We start from the raw sequence: 18,280 nt of genomic DNA on the forward strand, positions 1-18,280 counted from the left end.
TTCAAGGTTGCTTCAGGCATAACAGCACTTAGCACAGCTCGGTCAAGTCCAAGGTGGTAGCCGTCAATCAAATACTGCCATGTTGTCTGAGGACCCGTCCTGAAGCACCTGAGATTTCATCAGTTGGCTCCGATCAGGCAAGGCTCCATGTGTGGTTTCTCATGACCTTTTCTATATGGAATCTCTTTTATCAAACCTAGGGAATTGAGCTCTAAAACTAAGATTTCCTTAAAATGGATAATTAACAAGGGCCTACTATATAGCACAGGCAACTGCTCATAACTCTGTAATTACCCTCACAGGAAAAAAATCTGAAAAGGAGTGGATATGTGTATATAAGTGAATCACTTTGCTGTACACCTGAAGCTAGCTATTATAAATCAACTATACTCCAAGATAAAATAAAAATTAAATTTAAGGCAAATCCCTAAGATTTCCTTTCAAACATCAGTTCAGAAATGAAACTGTAACTCCTTTGACTTTATAATACAATTATGACATTTGCTAACTATTCCTCACTAGACTTAATAATTCTACCTACGGCTGACAAAATAGGTCACTGGGGGGATCCTGGGAGTGGTGTGTCACCTCCCAATAGCTGGTCACTGCCGACCCAACAGCAGAGAAAAGTCTGCCTGTCGCTTCTGTACATGCAATGACCCTTCGCCCGAGATGCACCATAATTGTGGCAGGATCATTCATCACCAAGAGTCGTTTACCTCCCAGTGGCACCTGCCAGGTGGTCAATGGTATTTTCTAATTATTGGGGACGTAGAGACGTGATGCTTTCAAACGCTCTGGGCTCTGCCTACAAGGATCTGATATGGGAGTGCCATTAATTTCTAGCTGGAATGGATGGCCAACCTCAAAAACAGACAGGCACTTGAAATGCCCCATCAAAACTGCACACCCAGCCCCGCAGGTCCTCTGTGTGATCTTAGCAGGTCTGCGTGCTAGAAGCCACAGCAAAGTGTTGGGGATCTAAACAGAGATAGGTGTGGGGCCTCTGATGCCGGTCCAGTCGTAAGAACCTGTCTCTGGGGGAAGGCAGCCTGTTAGAGGGTGGAGGGGTGGCTGCTAAGTCCTGGCTCCCATCGCAGCACCAGCCTGGCTACACGGCACGCTGGGTGCCACCAACCTCCTGGCAGTCCTACCTATGTTTTTCTGCCAAGAAATCTTATTCTGACTTCAAGAGGTTTTCCTCTCCTGCCAGAGCCTGAGTAATTTGATTTTTGTAAGGTTCATTCTGTTCAGAGCCTTTTTTGGACACAGACATCTAGCTGTGTTGTTTATGACTTTCCCATTACCATTCCATGTCAAGGCTGCTGCGACATGGTCCTGGCTGACTGATAAATGCATACAAACATCACCCCAGCCCGCGTACCTGAAAATGTATGAAAAATCCAAATACCCTAGTCAAAGTATCCCTCGAAGTCAAAAAAACTCTTAGGAAAACAAGAAAATTATTACCACAACAAAGTAATGAAAATCTGAGACAGACGACCAATGACACACATCCTGACCACCTGCCCCTCCTCCCAAAGCATAAAATGCTCTGAATCCATCTGTGTCCGGGCTTCCCTAACCTTCAAGTGTCTGAACCAGTAGGATCTGGGAAGTGAGTCATTTTGAGAAGTCAGTTACAGAATGTGTGAGAGTCCCTGGAGCTCGGGAGACGTGGGAAGGCAAGGCATAGTCCCCAGAACAGTTAAAATCAAGGAATCAGGACACCAAGAAGACTGGCCCTTCTCTTCCCCTCCCCCCACACCCGTCCTGAACATTCGCCATCACCCCAGGACAGACTACCACAGTGCACTTTTTCTTGTACCACAAACAGAGCTTATTTACAATAGTAGCCCCATTCCTCTGCGATATTGACAAGGCTGGTGGTATCTCAGGAGAGCTTTTGACAAACACATAAGCCCCAAACTCTGTTAAGAGGAAAGCCACCCAATAGGCATCCCCAGATCCGTGTGTGCTTAATGAGAAGAGACCAAGAGAGAGGAAGTCTTTCTCCATGGTCATTCTCTTTAAGACATGCTCCTTAAAGAAGGAAAACCTATTTTTTGCATCCTAGAGTCATTCTAATTCAGTGCTTGAATATTTTTTTATTTTTGCTGGTTGAGATGAGGTTCTTGTTGCTGTTGCTATTAACAAGAAAGTGGAATCTGGGGCGAGGTCAGTGGGGAATGGTACAGATGAGCCTGTTTCCAGGGAAGGAATAGAGAGGCAGGCATAAAGAACAGACATGTAGACACAGAGTTGGGAAGGGGAGGGTGGGACAGACTGGGAGAGCAGGATTGACATACACACACTGCCAAGTGTAAAATACACAGCTAGTAGGAGCCTGCTGTGTAGCACAGGAAGCTCAGCTCACTGCTCTGCGATGACCCAGAGGGGTGGGATGGGGTGATGGGACGGAGGTCCAAGAGGGAAGAGATATATATATACATATAGCTTCACTTCACTGTATACTTCATGGTACAGCCGAAACTAACATAACATTGTAAAGAATTTATACTTCCATAAAAATTTTAAAATTAAAAAAATAATAATAATGCAAGCACTAAGGAGACAGGTGGCCAGGAAGTCCCTGACGGGGGATAACCATGTCCGATTTCCTGTATCTCCACTGTTCTGCAGATGATCGCTCCACAGTGCTGTTGACGGATGCTGACTTCGGAGAGGCCGCGAAACAGAAGTCCCTGACGGTGACGCACACGGTCCATTACCAATCGGTGTCGCAGGCCACGGGGCCCTTAGTGGATGTTTCAGATGCTCGGCCAGGAACGAGTGAGTGGGTCAAACATCATTTAAACCGTGTAGGTGTGGTCAGTGCTGAGAAGGCATCCGTGGTCCATCCCTATGCAGTAAGGTGTGGGGCTTCTTAATTCTCTGCCTAAGAAACAGATACATGTAATGACGTCTTTGACTGGGAGACTGAGTTGTATTGTTTGATCTTAGCTGTCATTAAAATTGTGTCGGCTGAGGGACTTCCCTTGTGGTCCAAGGGTTAAGGCTATGCATTCCAGTGCAGGGGTGCAGATGTGACTCCTGGCTGGGGAGCTAAGATTCCACGTGCCTTGTGGCTAAAAATCCAAAATATAAAACAGAAGCAATATTGTAACAGACTTAACAAAAACTTTAAAAATGCTCCAAATCAAACAAATCTTTTTAAAAGTTATATCAACTAAAGCCAGTAACTCTTGGTTTACTATGAAAGTGTTAGAAATTTCAGGTCAACTTATTAATATTTTTTTAATTTAGACAAAACAGGGAAAGAAGAAATTGGCTAACCTTAATGAGCATCTACTCTGTGCCAGGGTTGGGATAAAAAGATTGATGTCATATTTTTATCTTTACAACAACCATGCAAGGTAGCTTCTTACACAGCAGCTCTCAGAGCCCCCATTTTAAGAGTGAGGAAACAGCCCCAAATTTTACACATACTCTGTAGCAAAACCCAGATTGAGCTGTGGGTCTGTCTGTCCTCCAGGCTTACGCTTTTCTCCTGAACCACTGTTTGAAGAAAAGACATAATTCTGTTTAATCTAGGGATTGTGTTTGGTTTAATTATTAATATTTGACTTCATGTTATATGGAAATTAATTACTGCAATGAAATTAAATCCCCTAATATGTATCTAAAGCTTATTAATTAGATATTCTGGTTCTTTCATAATTGAAATTGTTTGGATGCCCCGATTACTATCTTTTCAGAAGCTTTGATGTCTAGCTTTTAAATCATTAATCACTCTCTTTGCAGAAATTTACATTCTCCAAATAGAGTGCTATAATTAGAAAAATAAATATTACAATGTAAAAAGCTATTTTTTATAATGTCTGACTTGTAAAGCATTTGTGAAATGTACTGACTTCATGAAGCAAACTGGTTGATTCCTAAATAACATCACACTATGCAGGAAAACAGTGCTAGCAGTTACTAAAATTCACTTGAAAAAAATGTTTTCAAGAACATTCTAAAAGAGTCTTTTATTCCTCCTCTCTATGTCACCTCACATCCTTCCTTCTCTGATGATATGAGTACTTCCTGAAGACATGAGTGAGGATCAGCTTTGTGAAGAAATATCTAGGACTAAGAGACTTGCTTTTAAAAATTGCTTTTGGGTCCTTGAAATTCTCCCCAGGGGAAATAGACGGGGAAAGAGTGGAAACAGTGTCAGACTTTATTTTTGGGGGCTCCAAAATCACTGAAGATGGTGATTGCAGCCATGAAATTAAAAGACACTTACTCCTTGGAAGAAAAGTTATGACCACCTAGACAGTATATTCAAAAGCAGAGACATTACTTTGCCGACTAAGGTCCGTCTAGTCAAGGCTATGGTTTTTCCAGTGGTCATGTATGGATGTGAGAGTTGGACTATGAAGAAGGCTGAGCACCAAAGAATTGATGCTTTTGAACTGTGGTGTTGGAGAAGACCCTTGAGAGTCCCTTGGACTGCAAGGAGATCCAACCAGTCCATTCTGAAGGAGATCAGCCCTGGGATTTCTTCGGAAGGAATGATGCTAAAGCTGAAACTCCAGTACTTTGGCCACCTCATGCGAAGAGTTGACTCACTGGAAAAGACTGATGCTGAGAGGGATTGGGGGCAGGAGGAGAAGGGGACGACTGAGGATGAGATGGCTGGATGGCATCACGGACTCGATGGAAGTGAGTCTGAGTGAACTCCGGGAGATGGTGATGAACAGGGAGGCCTGGCATGCTGCGATTCATGGGGTCGCAAAGAGTTGGACACGACTGAGCGACTGAATTGAACTGAACTGAACTGAACAAACTTTTCCATCACAATCCTCCCTAGACTGCTTCTGGTGACTTCAGGACCCTACACCACATGGACGGCTTTCTGAACCACTTCAGTCAGTTCATTTGCTCAGTAGTGTACAACTCTTTGTGACTCCATGGACTGTAGCATGCCAGGCCTCCCTGTCCATCACCAGCTCCCAGAGTTTACTCAAACTCATGTCCATTGAGTCAGTGATGCTGTCCGACAATCTCATCCTCTGTCTTTCCCTTCTTCTCCTGCCCTCAATATTTCCCAGCATCAGGGTCTTTTCCAATTAGTCACTTCTTCACACCAGGTGAAAGTATTGGTTTCAGCTCCAAAGTATTGGAGTTTCAGCTTCAGCATTAGTTCTTCCAAAGAATATTCAGGACTGAACTGAACTGAACTGAACTGGACTGATTTCCTTTAGGATGGACTGGTTGGACCTCCTTGCAGTCCAAGGGACTCTCAAGAGCCTTCTCAAACACCACAGTTCAAAAGCATCAATTCTTTGACACTCAGCTTTCTTTATAGTCCAACTCTCGCATCCATACATGACTACTGGAAAAACCAGTAGTCTAGCTTTGACTAGAGGGACCTTTGTTGGCAAAGTAATGCCTCTGCTTTTTAATATGCTGTCTAGGTTGGTCATAACTTTTCTTCCAAGGAGCAAGCGTCTTTTAATTTCATGGCTGCAATCACCATCTGCAGGGATTCTAGAACCCCCAAAAATAAAGTCTCCCACTATTTCCATTGTTTCTCATCTAGTTGCCATGAAGTGACGGCACCAGATGCCATGATCTTAGTTTTCTGAATGTTGAGTTTTAAGCCAGCTTTTTCACTCTCCTCTTTCACTTTCATCAAGAGGCTCTTTAGTTCTTCTACGCTTTCTGCCATAAGGGTGGTGTCATCTGCATATCTGAGGTTATTGATATTTCTCTGGTGATCTTGATTCCAGCTTGTGTTTCATCCAGCCCAGTATGTCTCATGATGTACTCTGCATGTAAATTAAATAAGCAGGGTGACAATATACAGCCTTAATGGACTCCTTTCCCAATTTGGAACCAGTCTGTTATTCCGTGTTCAGTTCTAACTGTTACTTCTTGGCCTGCGTACAGGTTTCTCAAGAGGCAGGTCAGGTGGTCTGGTATTCCCATCTCTTGAAGAATTTTCCACAGTTTCTTGTGATCCACAGAGTCAAAGGCTTTGGCATAGTCAACAAAGCAGAAATAGATGTTTTTCTGGAACTCTCTTGCTTTTTCCATGATCCAGCAGATGTTGGCAATTTGATCTTTGGTTCTTCTGCCTTTTCTAGGGCTTTTCAACATAGGGCTATTCAACCCCAGAAAGGTTGTAGACCCCGGGGACTTCCATTCGTGGATCCCTGACCTCAGCATGCCCTTGTTAATGGAGACCTTAGGAGGAGGGTAGGAAAGAGGGAGGGGACACAGGATGTTGTCCCAGGAAGTGGCTCCCAGTTTTCCGTATGCGTCAGAATGACCCCGGGTGCCCATTTAAAATACTCATTCCAGGCCTCCACCCCCAGGGATTCTGAGCTGCTTTGTCTAGGGTGGAGCCAGGGACTCTACATTATAAAAACCACTCTGGGTGATTCTGATGCTGATTGTCTGGACTGATTCTTGAGAAACACTTCCCCAGGTGTTAGACGTGAACCTGGAGCACAGAGGAGGTATCTACCATGGCTCTGTGGTGCAGGAGCCCCAAGCCTGCCAGGCTTGTGGCACAGCATCCTCCCTGCTCACCAGGAGAAAAGAACCAGCATTTCCAGCTCCCTGTCAATGCTCAACTGGCAGAGATGCACAACGGCTAGGCATCAAAGGTTATGACTGGAGAGGAGGACAGTGCAACTAAAGCACAGAGGGTCTGCTAGCTGCTCAGTCAGCCCAAGAGGAGGGAAGGCTGACCTGACAGCTTTCAGAATATCCACACAGACCTGCATCGGAGGCACTAGCAGAAGCTCCACCAAGTGAGAGGGCAATGGCAGGCAAGAGGCTGGTGGAAGGGGCGACGTGGAAGCTGGTGAAAGGGGCGAGATGGAAGCTGGTGGAAGGGGCACAGTGGTGTCTCTCATGGCCTCATGGCTTTCATGGTGTAGGCACAGTGGGGGAGCATTAAGGATTCCTTCATTCAACTCAGAAGAATTTATGAAGATGTTAGTTACTTCACATATGGCCCAGTGCTCAGGGATGGGGGTGCATCATAAGATACAGAAAGACTTTCACTTCCTCTGAGTGGAGGAAGTTAATATGAAACAAGGAATGAAAGCATTTTTCATTGATCAGTAAGTCTTCCTCAGTGATCAATGCAAAGAAATGGAGGAAAACAATAGAATGGGAAAGACTAGAGATCACTTCAAGAAAATCAGAGATACCAAGGGAACATTTCATGTGAAGATGGGCACAATAAAGGACAGAAATGGTATGGACCTGACAGAAGCAGAATATAGTAAGAAGAGGTGGCAAGAATACACAGAAGAATTATACAAAAAAGATCATCACGACCCAGATAACCACAATGGTGTGATCACTTACCTAGAGCCAGACATCCTGGACTGTGAAGTGTAGTGGGCCTTAGGAAGCATCACTACAAACAAAGCTAGTGGAGGTAATGGATTTCCAGTTGAGCTATTTCAAATCCTAAAAGATGATGCTGTGACAGTGCTGCACTCAATATGCCAGCAAATTTGGAAAACTCAGCAGTGGCCACAGGACTGGAAAAGGTCAGTTTTCATTCCAATCCCAAAGAAAGGGAATGCCAAAGAATGCTCAAACTACCACACAATTGCACTCATTTCACATGCTAGTAAAGTAATGCTCAAAATTCTCCAAGCCAAGCTTCAGCAATACATGAGCTGTGAACTTTCAGATGTTCAAGCTGGATTTAGAAAAGGCAGAGGTCAAATTTCTAACATCTGTTGGATCATGGAAAAAGCAAGAGAGTTCCAGAAAAACATCTACTATTGCTTTGTTGGCTATGCCAAAGCCTTTGACTCTGTGGATCACAAGAAACTGTGGAAAATTCTTCAAGAGATGGGAATACCAGACCACCTGACCTGCCTCCTGATAAATCTGTATGCAGGTCAAGAAACAACAGTTAGAGCTGGACACGGAATAACAGACCGGTTCCAAATTGGGAAAGGAGTCCGTCAAGGCTGTATATTGTCACCCTGCTTATTTAACTTACATGCAGAGTACATCATGAGACATACTGGGCTGGATGAAACACAAGCTGGAATCAAGATCACCAGAGAAATATCAATAACCTCAGATATGCAGATGACACCACCCTTATGGCAGAAAGCGTAGAAGAACTAAAGAGCCTCTTGATGAAAGTGAAAGAGGAGAGTGAAAAAGCTGGCTTAAAACTCAACATTCAGAAAACTAAGATCATGGCATCTGGTGCCGTCACTTCATGGCAACTAGATGAGAAACAATGGAAATAGTGGGAGACTTTATTTTTGGGGGTTCTAGAATCCCTGCAGATGGTGATTGCAGCCATGAAATTAAAAGACGCTTGCTCCTTGGAAGAAAAGTTATGACCAACCTAGACAGCATATTAAAAAGCAGAGGCATTACTTTGCCAACAAAGGTCCCTCTAGTCAAAGCTATGGTTTCTCCAGTAGTCATGTATAGATATGAGAGTTGGACTATAAAGAAAGCTGAGTGCCAAAGAATTGATGCGTTTGAACTGTGGTGTTTGAGAAGGCTCTTGAGAGTTTCTTGGACTGCAAGGAGATCCAACCAGTCCATCCTAAAGAAAATCAGTCTTGAATATTCATTGAAAGGACTGATTCTGAAGCTGAAACTCCAATACTTTGGCCACCTCATGTGAAGAGTTGACTCATTGGAAAAGACTCTGAAGCTGGGAGGGATTGGGGGCAGGAGGAGAAGGGGATGATAGAGGATGAAACGACTGGATAGCATCACCGACTTGATGGACATGAGTTGAGTAAACTCCAGGAGTTGGTGATAGACAGGGAGGCCTGGCGTGCTGTGATTCATGGGGTCACAAAGAGTCAGACACAACTGAGCGACTGAACTGAACTGAACTGAAGGTAGCTTGAATGGTAAAGAATCTACCTGCAATGCAGGAGACCTGGGCTCGATCCCTGGGTTGGGAAGATTCCCTGGTGAAGGACATGACATTCCACTCCAGTATTCTTGCCTGGAGAATTCCATGGACAGAGGAAGCCTGGGAGGCTACAGTCCCTAGAGTCGCAACTGAGCAAGTAACACTTTCTTTTTCTCCAGAGTTCTCATTACTTTGGGGAACCTGAATATACTTTTTTACTTACAAGAGTGCAAGGGTACAAAGATGTGTGATCACTGTAAGAGATCACCCAGGTTTGTTTTGTCATATTTACCTGGACATCATGCATCCATTGGCACTCATTCTTTCATGCAAAGAGTATTCACCAAGCGGCCCAGGCACATGCAGGGCTGGACTGGTAGACAAATAAGACATGTCCCCCTGCACCCCTCACCTCTGTCTCCCCCAGTTACTACCAGTCGATGCCTTTCTGCATTCCTGGCATTCTCCAGAATCTTATGCTGCTGTTTTTGTTCCGTCGCTAAGTTGTGTCCAATTCTTTGTGACCCCACGGACGGCAACAACCTAGGCTCCCCTGTCCAACATCTAGTTCTGTGATTTTTCATGGCTATTTCCTGTCAAGTTCTCTAAAGTGAATTTCTAGCCTTCCTGGTCCACCTACCAAATCTCCCATCATCATCTTCATTAGACAGGATGCTCTCCATCCCTGGTCAAGTGGTTGTCACTCAGGAATCATGGGTTCAGTCACAGGTTGGTTGATTCCTCCCACATGCCTGCAGTTCACTAGCTGGTTAGTCTCACTCATATCTCGCAACAGTGTTGATGGTGGGTGAGGTCATCACCCCAGCCCCAGAGAGGAAGGCAGTGGGCACTTGATGAGGTCACAGCCCTCAAGGAGTGATGCTGGACCAGTCTCAGAGGAGCTCACCCCCAAACCCCACTCTCAACCCCTCTACACTGCCTCTAAGCAGAGACGATGCTTCCAATAGGACCTCTAGGGAGGAAAGTCACTTCTTCCCATATATATAAAATAAGAAGAGTTTACAATATGGATTGAATCTTTCCTGTTGTGACTTTAAAAATGTGCCACACTCCATCACCTATGCTGGTACTCAACATACAGTGGAAAAGTACCTGATGGAGATGAGTCTAGTGTGTGAATCATAAATATTTATTCAGTAAATCATAGGAATATTCAGCCCCCTCCTCATTTCATCCTCTCTATGAGACAACTGGTAGATTCATCCTACAAAGCTGAGGCCTCAGCATCTGAAAGAGACAAAAACCAGTGGCAGGGAGTAAAAGCCGATTAATCCCACAATTGCAGTCCACATGGCATGTTTTATAACCCTGTTTTCCGCCAAATCCTCTCTTATCCCAAGTTCAAGATAATTAAAATAATTTGATTCAATGGGCAGAAGCTTAATAATTCCAGTTCAGACCTGATGTTGAAAGGCCAAGAGTTATTTATATCACTTACACCCTATCATTGATTGCTTAGCAAGCATGGTACCTCATTACTGGAATTTATTTATAATGTTGAGGTCCCAGATAAACTACTTTCCATGCAGAGGCAGTAAACCCCAACATTTATTTGGTTAATAGATTAACTAGGAAGATGTATAAAGGAGATTATTGAGTGGAACCCAAGTAAGGTTTTTGTTTTAGCTGCTATCTTAGAAACTATCTTACAGAGAAGTTCAGTTCAGGTCAGAAAACCTGATGATTAAAAAATGTGTCAACCCCTCTGTAGTATTCTACAGAGTAGTATTCTCTGTAGTATACAGAGACAATTTTGCCCATAGGATGCTTGCTTAGAGCAGAACAAACTGCAGTTCAAAAAGTAATATCATGACCTATATTCCCAATATTATCAGGCCACTGATAAAGCTGTCTTCATCTAGGAAAGAAAAAAGTGATAATGAACAAAATTAACTGCAAAAGACTTCTGGCTTGAATAGTGCAACGTGACCATGGAACTTTCCAGATAGAGTGATCTCACTGGTGAAAGTGGTCTGTGGGAGTGAAGGTTTCTCTCTGGCCCACTGTTGGTAGGTGAGCTTGGCAGGAGGAAGCTCACAGGTGTGGGGTTTGGGGAGTTTGAGGAAATTGTGTCCTGGAAGTGAGACTCTCAATCTGACCCCTTTTTCCGTAAGCATCCACACCAGGAGTAAACTTGATCCATAGCTGCACCAACAAGCAGTTTAAAGAAGAATAAAAATAAGAACCCTCAAAAGTTATGTAAGGGACTGGGTAATTTTCTGGAAAAGATTCATTAGCATTTAAATAACAAGCTCCACTATTTAAGCTCCACTTATCACGTTGACAGTGCCTAGGAGACATGCAGCCTCCTACCCAGGAGAAGGTTTTTCTGTCTCTTTGAGGACCTCTCTCCTAGCACTTAGGCAGAGAAACCCAATTATAATTCATACCTTTCTGTCCAGAGAGCTTGGCGCTCCAGCATAACTCATTTACATTCTAATCAAGATCCCCCAAATCCTCCAGTAAAGTCGTCCATGGAATTTTGCAAGTAACGGATGAAATGTGTCTGAAAATCAATGCCCCAGAGAATTATGCACTGAGACGGAGCATTTTGATGATCCAGGAAATCTTAAAATATATCGACCGAGCTGCCATCTTTATGCTTCTCTGCAATGTTGTAGAATGATGGATTAGATTCCAAGTCTGATAACTGGAAACTGGCAAGAAGGAAAATGCCCCACTTTATTTTTTTTAATTTAAATGTATTTATTTTAATTGGAGGCGAATTACTTTACAATATTGTATTGGGTTTGCCATACATCGCTTTAAAAGAAAGTCATTTCACCGCTTCCAAATGTCATGCCCCTTGACCCAGCATGGAATTATAAACGAGCTGGTGTCACGCAGACACAGTGCCTGACTCTTAGGAGTCCGGCTGAGGACACGCTTGGCCAAGTAATGGGCAGTCTTGGACTGACAGGTGGGGTCTTAAGTTCTGTTCTTATCACTTAATAGCTGTATCACTTCTCTCTGAGCTTCTATTGCCTCAAATGTAAAGTGACTCTGGGCTGCATGTATTCATCCTATTCATCCAAGGTAGTCTGTGTCCAGAGATCACGGCGAGCTCTCAGTTAATTTTGGATGATTCCAGGATGTACGCCCTTACTCTGTCCTGCAAAGACTTGGAAACTCAGGAGCATTATGAGGCCATGTCATCAGGCCACAGGTTGTCCCTCTGTTTTTTTGTTCTTTAGAAAGTACTCCATTAGTAATAAGCAGTCATCACAGATGGCAGTATAGAGAGGTAGCCAGATCATTTTTGAAATAGAACTGCCTAAAATTCCTCTTTGAAAAGCAGAGAATTCAAAAATGGAGAAGGACCCTATGTTGCCTTCAGGATGGAGCCCCAGAAAAATCATTCCAGTAACTGGGCCTCTCCCTTTTCCACAGAATTCCAGTGTCCAACACTCTGTGCTGTTGAACCATCTTTTTTTCTGAGCCAAGAGTTGAGCTAAGAACTCAGTCTACCTACTTGACCTCTTGCCTCTGTTCCCAGACTTAGAGATGATGAAACCCACCTGGCTTCAGCCTGTATATCCATTAATCTCTGTGTTTCTGAAGATGGCAGAGCTGGAACATCCAAATATGCATGAACCTTTTGTTCTTTCTCCACATTGAATCACCCAAGTCTTCGTCAGAGTTCAGACAATCACGTTGAAGAGATGCTGCCATATGCAAAGGGATAAGAGAGTGTTTGGACAAAAATGAATCTTCCCTCTTCCCCTGCTTTAGAGCATTGCAATTTAGTTGATGAACAACAGTCATACTTGAGGCAGTGAGTTAATATTAGACAGCAATCTATACAGGAGACCCCTGCTTCCTTTCCTAGAGCTGCTGTTAAAAACATGTCAAAAACTGCCTGGCCTTTTTTTTTTTTTTTTTTTTGAGTGGCTTTAAAGAACCAGAATTTATGTTTTCACAGTCCCAATAGCAACAGGTCCAAAATCAAGGTATCAGCAGGCCACACCCCCTCTGAAGCTGGTAGGGGAGGACCTTTCCTTACCCCTTCCCAGTGTGTGGTAATGGTCTCTGAGCTCCTCAGTCCAGCTGCAGCCCTTGATCTCTGCCTCCATCACCCTCTCCTCCTTGTCTGTCTCCTTGTCTTGTAAGGACACCAATTACGTTAGCTCCAAAAGGCACCCTACTCCAGTCTGACCTCATCTGAACTAACAGCAAAAGCAGTGACCCTACTTCTAAATACGATCACCAGCTGAGGTTCTGGGCTCAGGATGTGGACGTATGAATCTTTTTGAGGGAACAGAGTTCAACCTGTAAGAATACCTGGAGGTAATACTGTATCAAGGAAGCCCCATTAGAGCACACGTGGTCCAACTCTCCCCTTTTACAGAAGGTAGTGATTCTTAGGAAGTTTAAGTGATATGAGGGGTGTCGTGAAACCATTACGAGCCCAGAGCAAGACTCAAATTCATAACTCCTGAGTCCAAATCTGATGTTCTTTCTCTACAGGGATTGTTTAAGTGCTTAAGTATCACATGAGTACTTCAGACCCTAGGGGAAAGGAAACCAGTGCTCCAGACAGGGCAATCAGGGAGAGCTTCCTGGAGGCAGCATGAGTGGATCATAGAGCTGAATTGGGAGCACTCCACTCCACACCTTAATCACAGCTGACCACCCTCCCAAAGACAAATATAGACTTTGTTCTGGTTCTTCCCAGATCCCACCACCAGGAGGAATGCCAAGGCTGGGCCCACGGCGAGGAACCGGTACGCCAGCCAGTGGACCCTCAACAGACCCCACCCCACTGTTTCAACACACACCCTCACCACTGACTGGAGGCTGCCAACGCCCAGGGCCGCAGGCTCAATGGATAAGGAGAGTGACAGCTACAGCGTCAGCCCCTCGCAAGACACAGGTAGGGCCTGCCTGCCTCCTCCTCCCTGAATGAGCAGGACTATGCTCTGAGTTTCAGGGCCCTACTTGCGCCCTTTCAAGATCACTTTCAACTGGCTGGACCATTGACCTGACAGGTACCGATGAAGCTGTACTTCATTGGCCAAATCTAGGGTCTAGCAAAGTCTGCCAAGCAAACCCAAAGGAATCTATGTTGCAGGCGTCTCGAATCTCAGACTCACATTGCTCCCTCTGCCCTTCACTCCTGCCCTGCTGAGAGAAACACAGAAGTTTCTAAGTGTTCTCCCATGATTACAATCACCCCGATTATACCTTGAGGGTGTGTGGCCCACTCCCATCTCCAGGATTAAGACTGAACTTGGAGTTGCATGACAAGGTCACAGCACCCTGAATGGGGGACATGGCTGGTCCCTTTGACAATGAAACAGGGATTGATTATCTGTCTGTGCCATTCACCAAGAACTCACCCTAGAGGGAAGACGGAGCCTAAGAATAGCACTGTGTTGCCCACCCTCCCTCCAATCTAAAATTTTGAAAAGAAATTCTATCTAAACTTAATAGCTGTAGGACATTTTCATACTCATTTTCTTTTGTTCTGGATGATATACTTCAAAAATAGTCTTCCAGAGGTGGAGCATCACCACGTACATTTATTTTTATGGCAGTTATTTCTCTTACAAGAACCTCAGAGTTCCACTGAGGTGACTTCAGAACTTTTGAGTGGGTTTAAAATGTAGAGCATCCTCTTACCCAAGATGTACCCTTTAGGGTTCTGGAGGGTCTCTGGTCCCCATAAAGGGTGAGCCTCAAACACAAAGGATGTGCCCCAGGGTTCAGCTGCGATTCTGCCTAGTAACCAGTTCCATGCAGTTACATGTTCATTTCTAAGGATCAGCCTGTATTCCTGCCCCCACAGAGGCCAGAGGAGCAGAACACAGAGCTCAGATCATTCCCGACAATGAAAGTGTCACTGTGGCCCAGGAAGGCTTGCAGAGCAGGAAGGGGCGCTGCTGTTCATGCATATTGCATTCCCAGCTGTCTTGAATCCGCCTGCAATGCAGGAGACATGAGTTTGATCTCTGAGTCAGGAAGATCTGCTGGAGGAGGAAATGGCGACCCACTCCAGTATTCTTGGCTGGAGAATCCCATGGACAGAGGAGCCTGGTGGGCTATAGTCCATGGAATCCCAAGGAATCAGACATGATTGAGCAACTAAACAACAAGCCAGCTGTCTTAACTAAAAGCAGAAGTTTTCAAGGGCATATATTACTGATCTATGGCAATGTCCCATACTGGGGACAGGTGCCTCCAGCAAGTCAGTTGAAACCCTGAAGCCACATGGCTGAGGCTCATGAAGGTGGCCTCACAGTGACAAAGGCAGTCCTCAGATAAAGACCCAGGACTCCTGCCTGGCTGCCCAGTGATGGGAAGAACCAGCCACAGGCCCCCGTCATCACCCGGTCAGTGCAGACTCCCAGTGACGGCTCATCATCTTGTTTTGTCTTTTTCATGGTACAGATCGAGCGCGAAGCAGCATGGTTTCCACAGAAAGTGCCTCCTCCACTTATGAAGAACTGGCCAGGGCCTACGAGCACGCCAAGATGGAAGAGCAGCTGAGGCACGCCAAGTTCACCATCACGGAGTGCTTCATCTCAGACACATCGTCCGAGCAGTTGACGGCAGGGACAAACGAGTACACAGACAGTCTGACCTCCAGCACCCCTTCGGAGTCAGGGATCTGCAGGTTCACCGCCTCTCCCCCCAAACCTCAGGATGGAGGACGAGTGATGAACATGGCAGTTCCAAAGGCACATCGGCCAGGTGAGACGAGACATGCCTGGACCAGTGTCGGGGAAGCACATCTTCCCAAGACACACTCTTCCACTGTGAAAGCCTTGTTGGTGTTTACGCTAGTCTTCTGTTTATTGATTGCTGAATCATGTGCCACCCCAAAGCCTAGAGGCTTACAGCAACAATGATCATTTATTTCATGTATGAATCTGAAACTGAGTCAGAGCTTGGTTGGGACATGCATATCCATTCCAGCCATGTCCATGGGGAAGCCCAGTTAGGATGGAGAAGACATGTTCAGTCACTAACCTGGAGGGTGAGTTCTGGCCATGTCCTCCCAACATAGGTTTCTCTATGATCTGGCTTGTGCTTCCTCCTGTCTAAGAGCCAATGTCCCAAGAGATGGACAGTGGAAATAGCCATTTCCTTAAGCCTGGGGCTGGAAACTGACGCAGCACTTCTGCCATATACTGTCAGTCAGTCAAGTGATCACAAAGCTCTGGGAGCCCAGGGTCTAAGAAGGGAGCTCTCCGCTGCTTGAGAAGTATTGAAAATTGGGGGTGAGGGTTTCAGAAGGAGAGCAGTCTTACCAGTGAGCCAGCCTCTGGAACTTGGCTTCACTGAGTTGCCCAAAATGACAGTAAATGGCTGGTATCAGGTTGGCAATACGTTGGTGTCTGCCTTGAGCAGTATAGTCAGTAGAAGCTGCAAACCCTGAGGCCTGCAGGGCCTGGCAGATCCTGTGAATGAGTGAAGAGGGTGAGGAGCAGAGCAAAGGGAGGGATAGAGACATGGAGAACTCAAGAGTTCAGTGACTGTAGAGGAAAAGGACTCCAGCAAACTCCTGCCAACTGATCCCGAGTGGAAATGGGGGCCTGTAAGAGGAGATTCTCAAAAGGAGACAGATATTTTGGTTTTATATGGAGACTCACAGTTTTCAAGTGTTTGCTCAGATTTGTGCAAATCATCATACAGAGCAAATAAAACACATCTTTAGACTGCATCCAAACCACGGCAACCGGTTGTAGTTCTCATCTGAAAAATGCTTTTTCCTTTTTCACCCTGAAGTTCCTGTCTATAGATTTGACTTTGTGCACTGGCTAATCCATTCTTGTTGAACCCAGTTTTATTTTTCATTTTCCTATTTTCTGAGTGACTGTATTGGTTCTATTTCAAAAATGTATATCCATTTTAAATCACCACGATTCCTTTGGGCTTTTCAGCAGAAGACCAGGCTGAAATAAGCTTTATAAATGCATAAAAATATATAAAATAAAAATTGTCTATCCAGCAACTAATCTCCCAAACCTAGTCAAGATCCACACCAGCTGACTATCAAGAATGATGGCTTCATTTATTTCTGTGCGGTCTACCTCCTCAGGGAGATGTTGTTATCGGTGGGTGATTTTATCCAAAGGACTTTTTGTTGTTGGCATTTATTTGCAAGGCAGATGCAAGTGTAGGATAAATATCATGACTTTTTTGAGGCTGTACAGCTTGAGATTGAGGAAGACGGGAGAGGAGAAAAATGAGCCTCTGGGCTTTTGTTTAGTCTTGCTGAGCTGCAGTTGGCTCACCTGTAAAATGGGAATGACATAGACGCCCACTGTCTGGGCTTTGTGTGAGCTGTGTGTCGCCTGATGCAGATGTCCGCAGCAGTAGTGGTCACTCGGGTCTTGCCTGGTTGACGTGCTGTTAGGGCTCCCACAGCGACCCCAGTGATGGTCTCAGGATGAGGTGCTGCCCCCAACCCCTTCCTTCCTCCTTTGGTTATTTTCCTTCCATGGCCATTGATTCCTGGAGAGCATCCACCTCATTTGTGTGTCACCCAGTTCTTCTATACACTGTGACCAAAGTGGGACTTCTCAGGAATTCAAGGATGGTTCAATATAAAACCATTAATATTAACAGAATTGGGGGGGGTGGATACATGATCATTCAAGGCAGAGAGAGCATTTGACAAAACCCAACATTTTTCTCAAAAATATAAGAACACTCCACAAACTAAGAATAAAGGAGAATTCCTTCAACTTGAGAAAGGGCATCTATGTGAAACAGCTAACATCATACTCAGTGGTGAAAAACTGAATACTGTTTCCTTAAGATCAGGAATAAGATGATGATGTCTGCTCTCACCACTTCTACTTGATATTACGTTGTAATTTCTAGTAAGGCAAATTCAGAAAATGGCATCCGTATTTGGCAGATAAAAGTAAAGCCGTGGCAAAGATTCCGCCTGCCACTACAGGAGATGCAAGAGATGCAGATTCAATCCCTGGGTCGGGAAGATCCCCTGGAGTAGGAAATGGCACCCCACTCCAGTATTTGAGTAGCCTGGCATGCTAAGTCTATGGGGCCGCAAAGAGTCCAGCACAACTTGAGCAGCAGTTAAGTACTACACACTCCCATCTGAGACACACACCACACTTCCCCTTGCATACAGCAAGCCCCCAGAGGAGCACTAAGTATATGTGCAGGTCTTGAAATAGTTAAAGGTTTGTGTTTTGTTGATGACTTGTTCAGTGTTTTTTGACTCATATTAAAAAATGTTTGAACTGTTTTCATGAAATTGTTCCCTGGATCCATCAGAACAATTGAAAAAAGCTAGAGAAGGTACTATTTTCTTAATATATACACTCTTTATATATAGTTTTTTAATCTCATTTTTTAAATCAATTAATTATTTATCTGGCTGTGTTGGGTCTCAGTTGTGGCAAGTGG

General features: G+C 44.7%; 1 protein-coding gene across 1 annotated transcript in view; it reads left to right on the forward strand.

The window, feature by feature from the left end:
- The window catches only part of DSCAM (DS cell adhesion molecule), a 695,428-nt gene that overhangs the window by 662,391 nt on the left and 14,757 nt on the right, over positions 1–18,280 (forward strand). The window contains exons 30-32 of the mRNA XM_040249128.1: positions 2,644–2,793; positions 13,572–13,769; positions 15,287–15,589. Coding sequence (XP_040105062.1) covers positions 2,644–2,793; positions 13,572–13,769; positions 15,287–15,589 — 651 coding nt within the window. The remainder of the gene's footprint in view (positions 1–2,643; positions 2,794–13,571; positions 13,770–15,286; positions 15,590–18,280) is intronic.

The sequence above is a fragment of the Oryx dammah genome, unplaced genomic scaffold, assembly GCF_014754425.2.
Source record: "Oryx dammah isolate SB20612 unplaced genomic scaffold, SCBI_Odam_1.1 HiC_scaffold_2, whole genome shotgun sequence".
Classification (NCBI taxonomy): Eukaryota; Metazoa; Chordata; class Mammalia; order Artiodactyla; family Bovidae; genus Oryx; species Oryx dammah.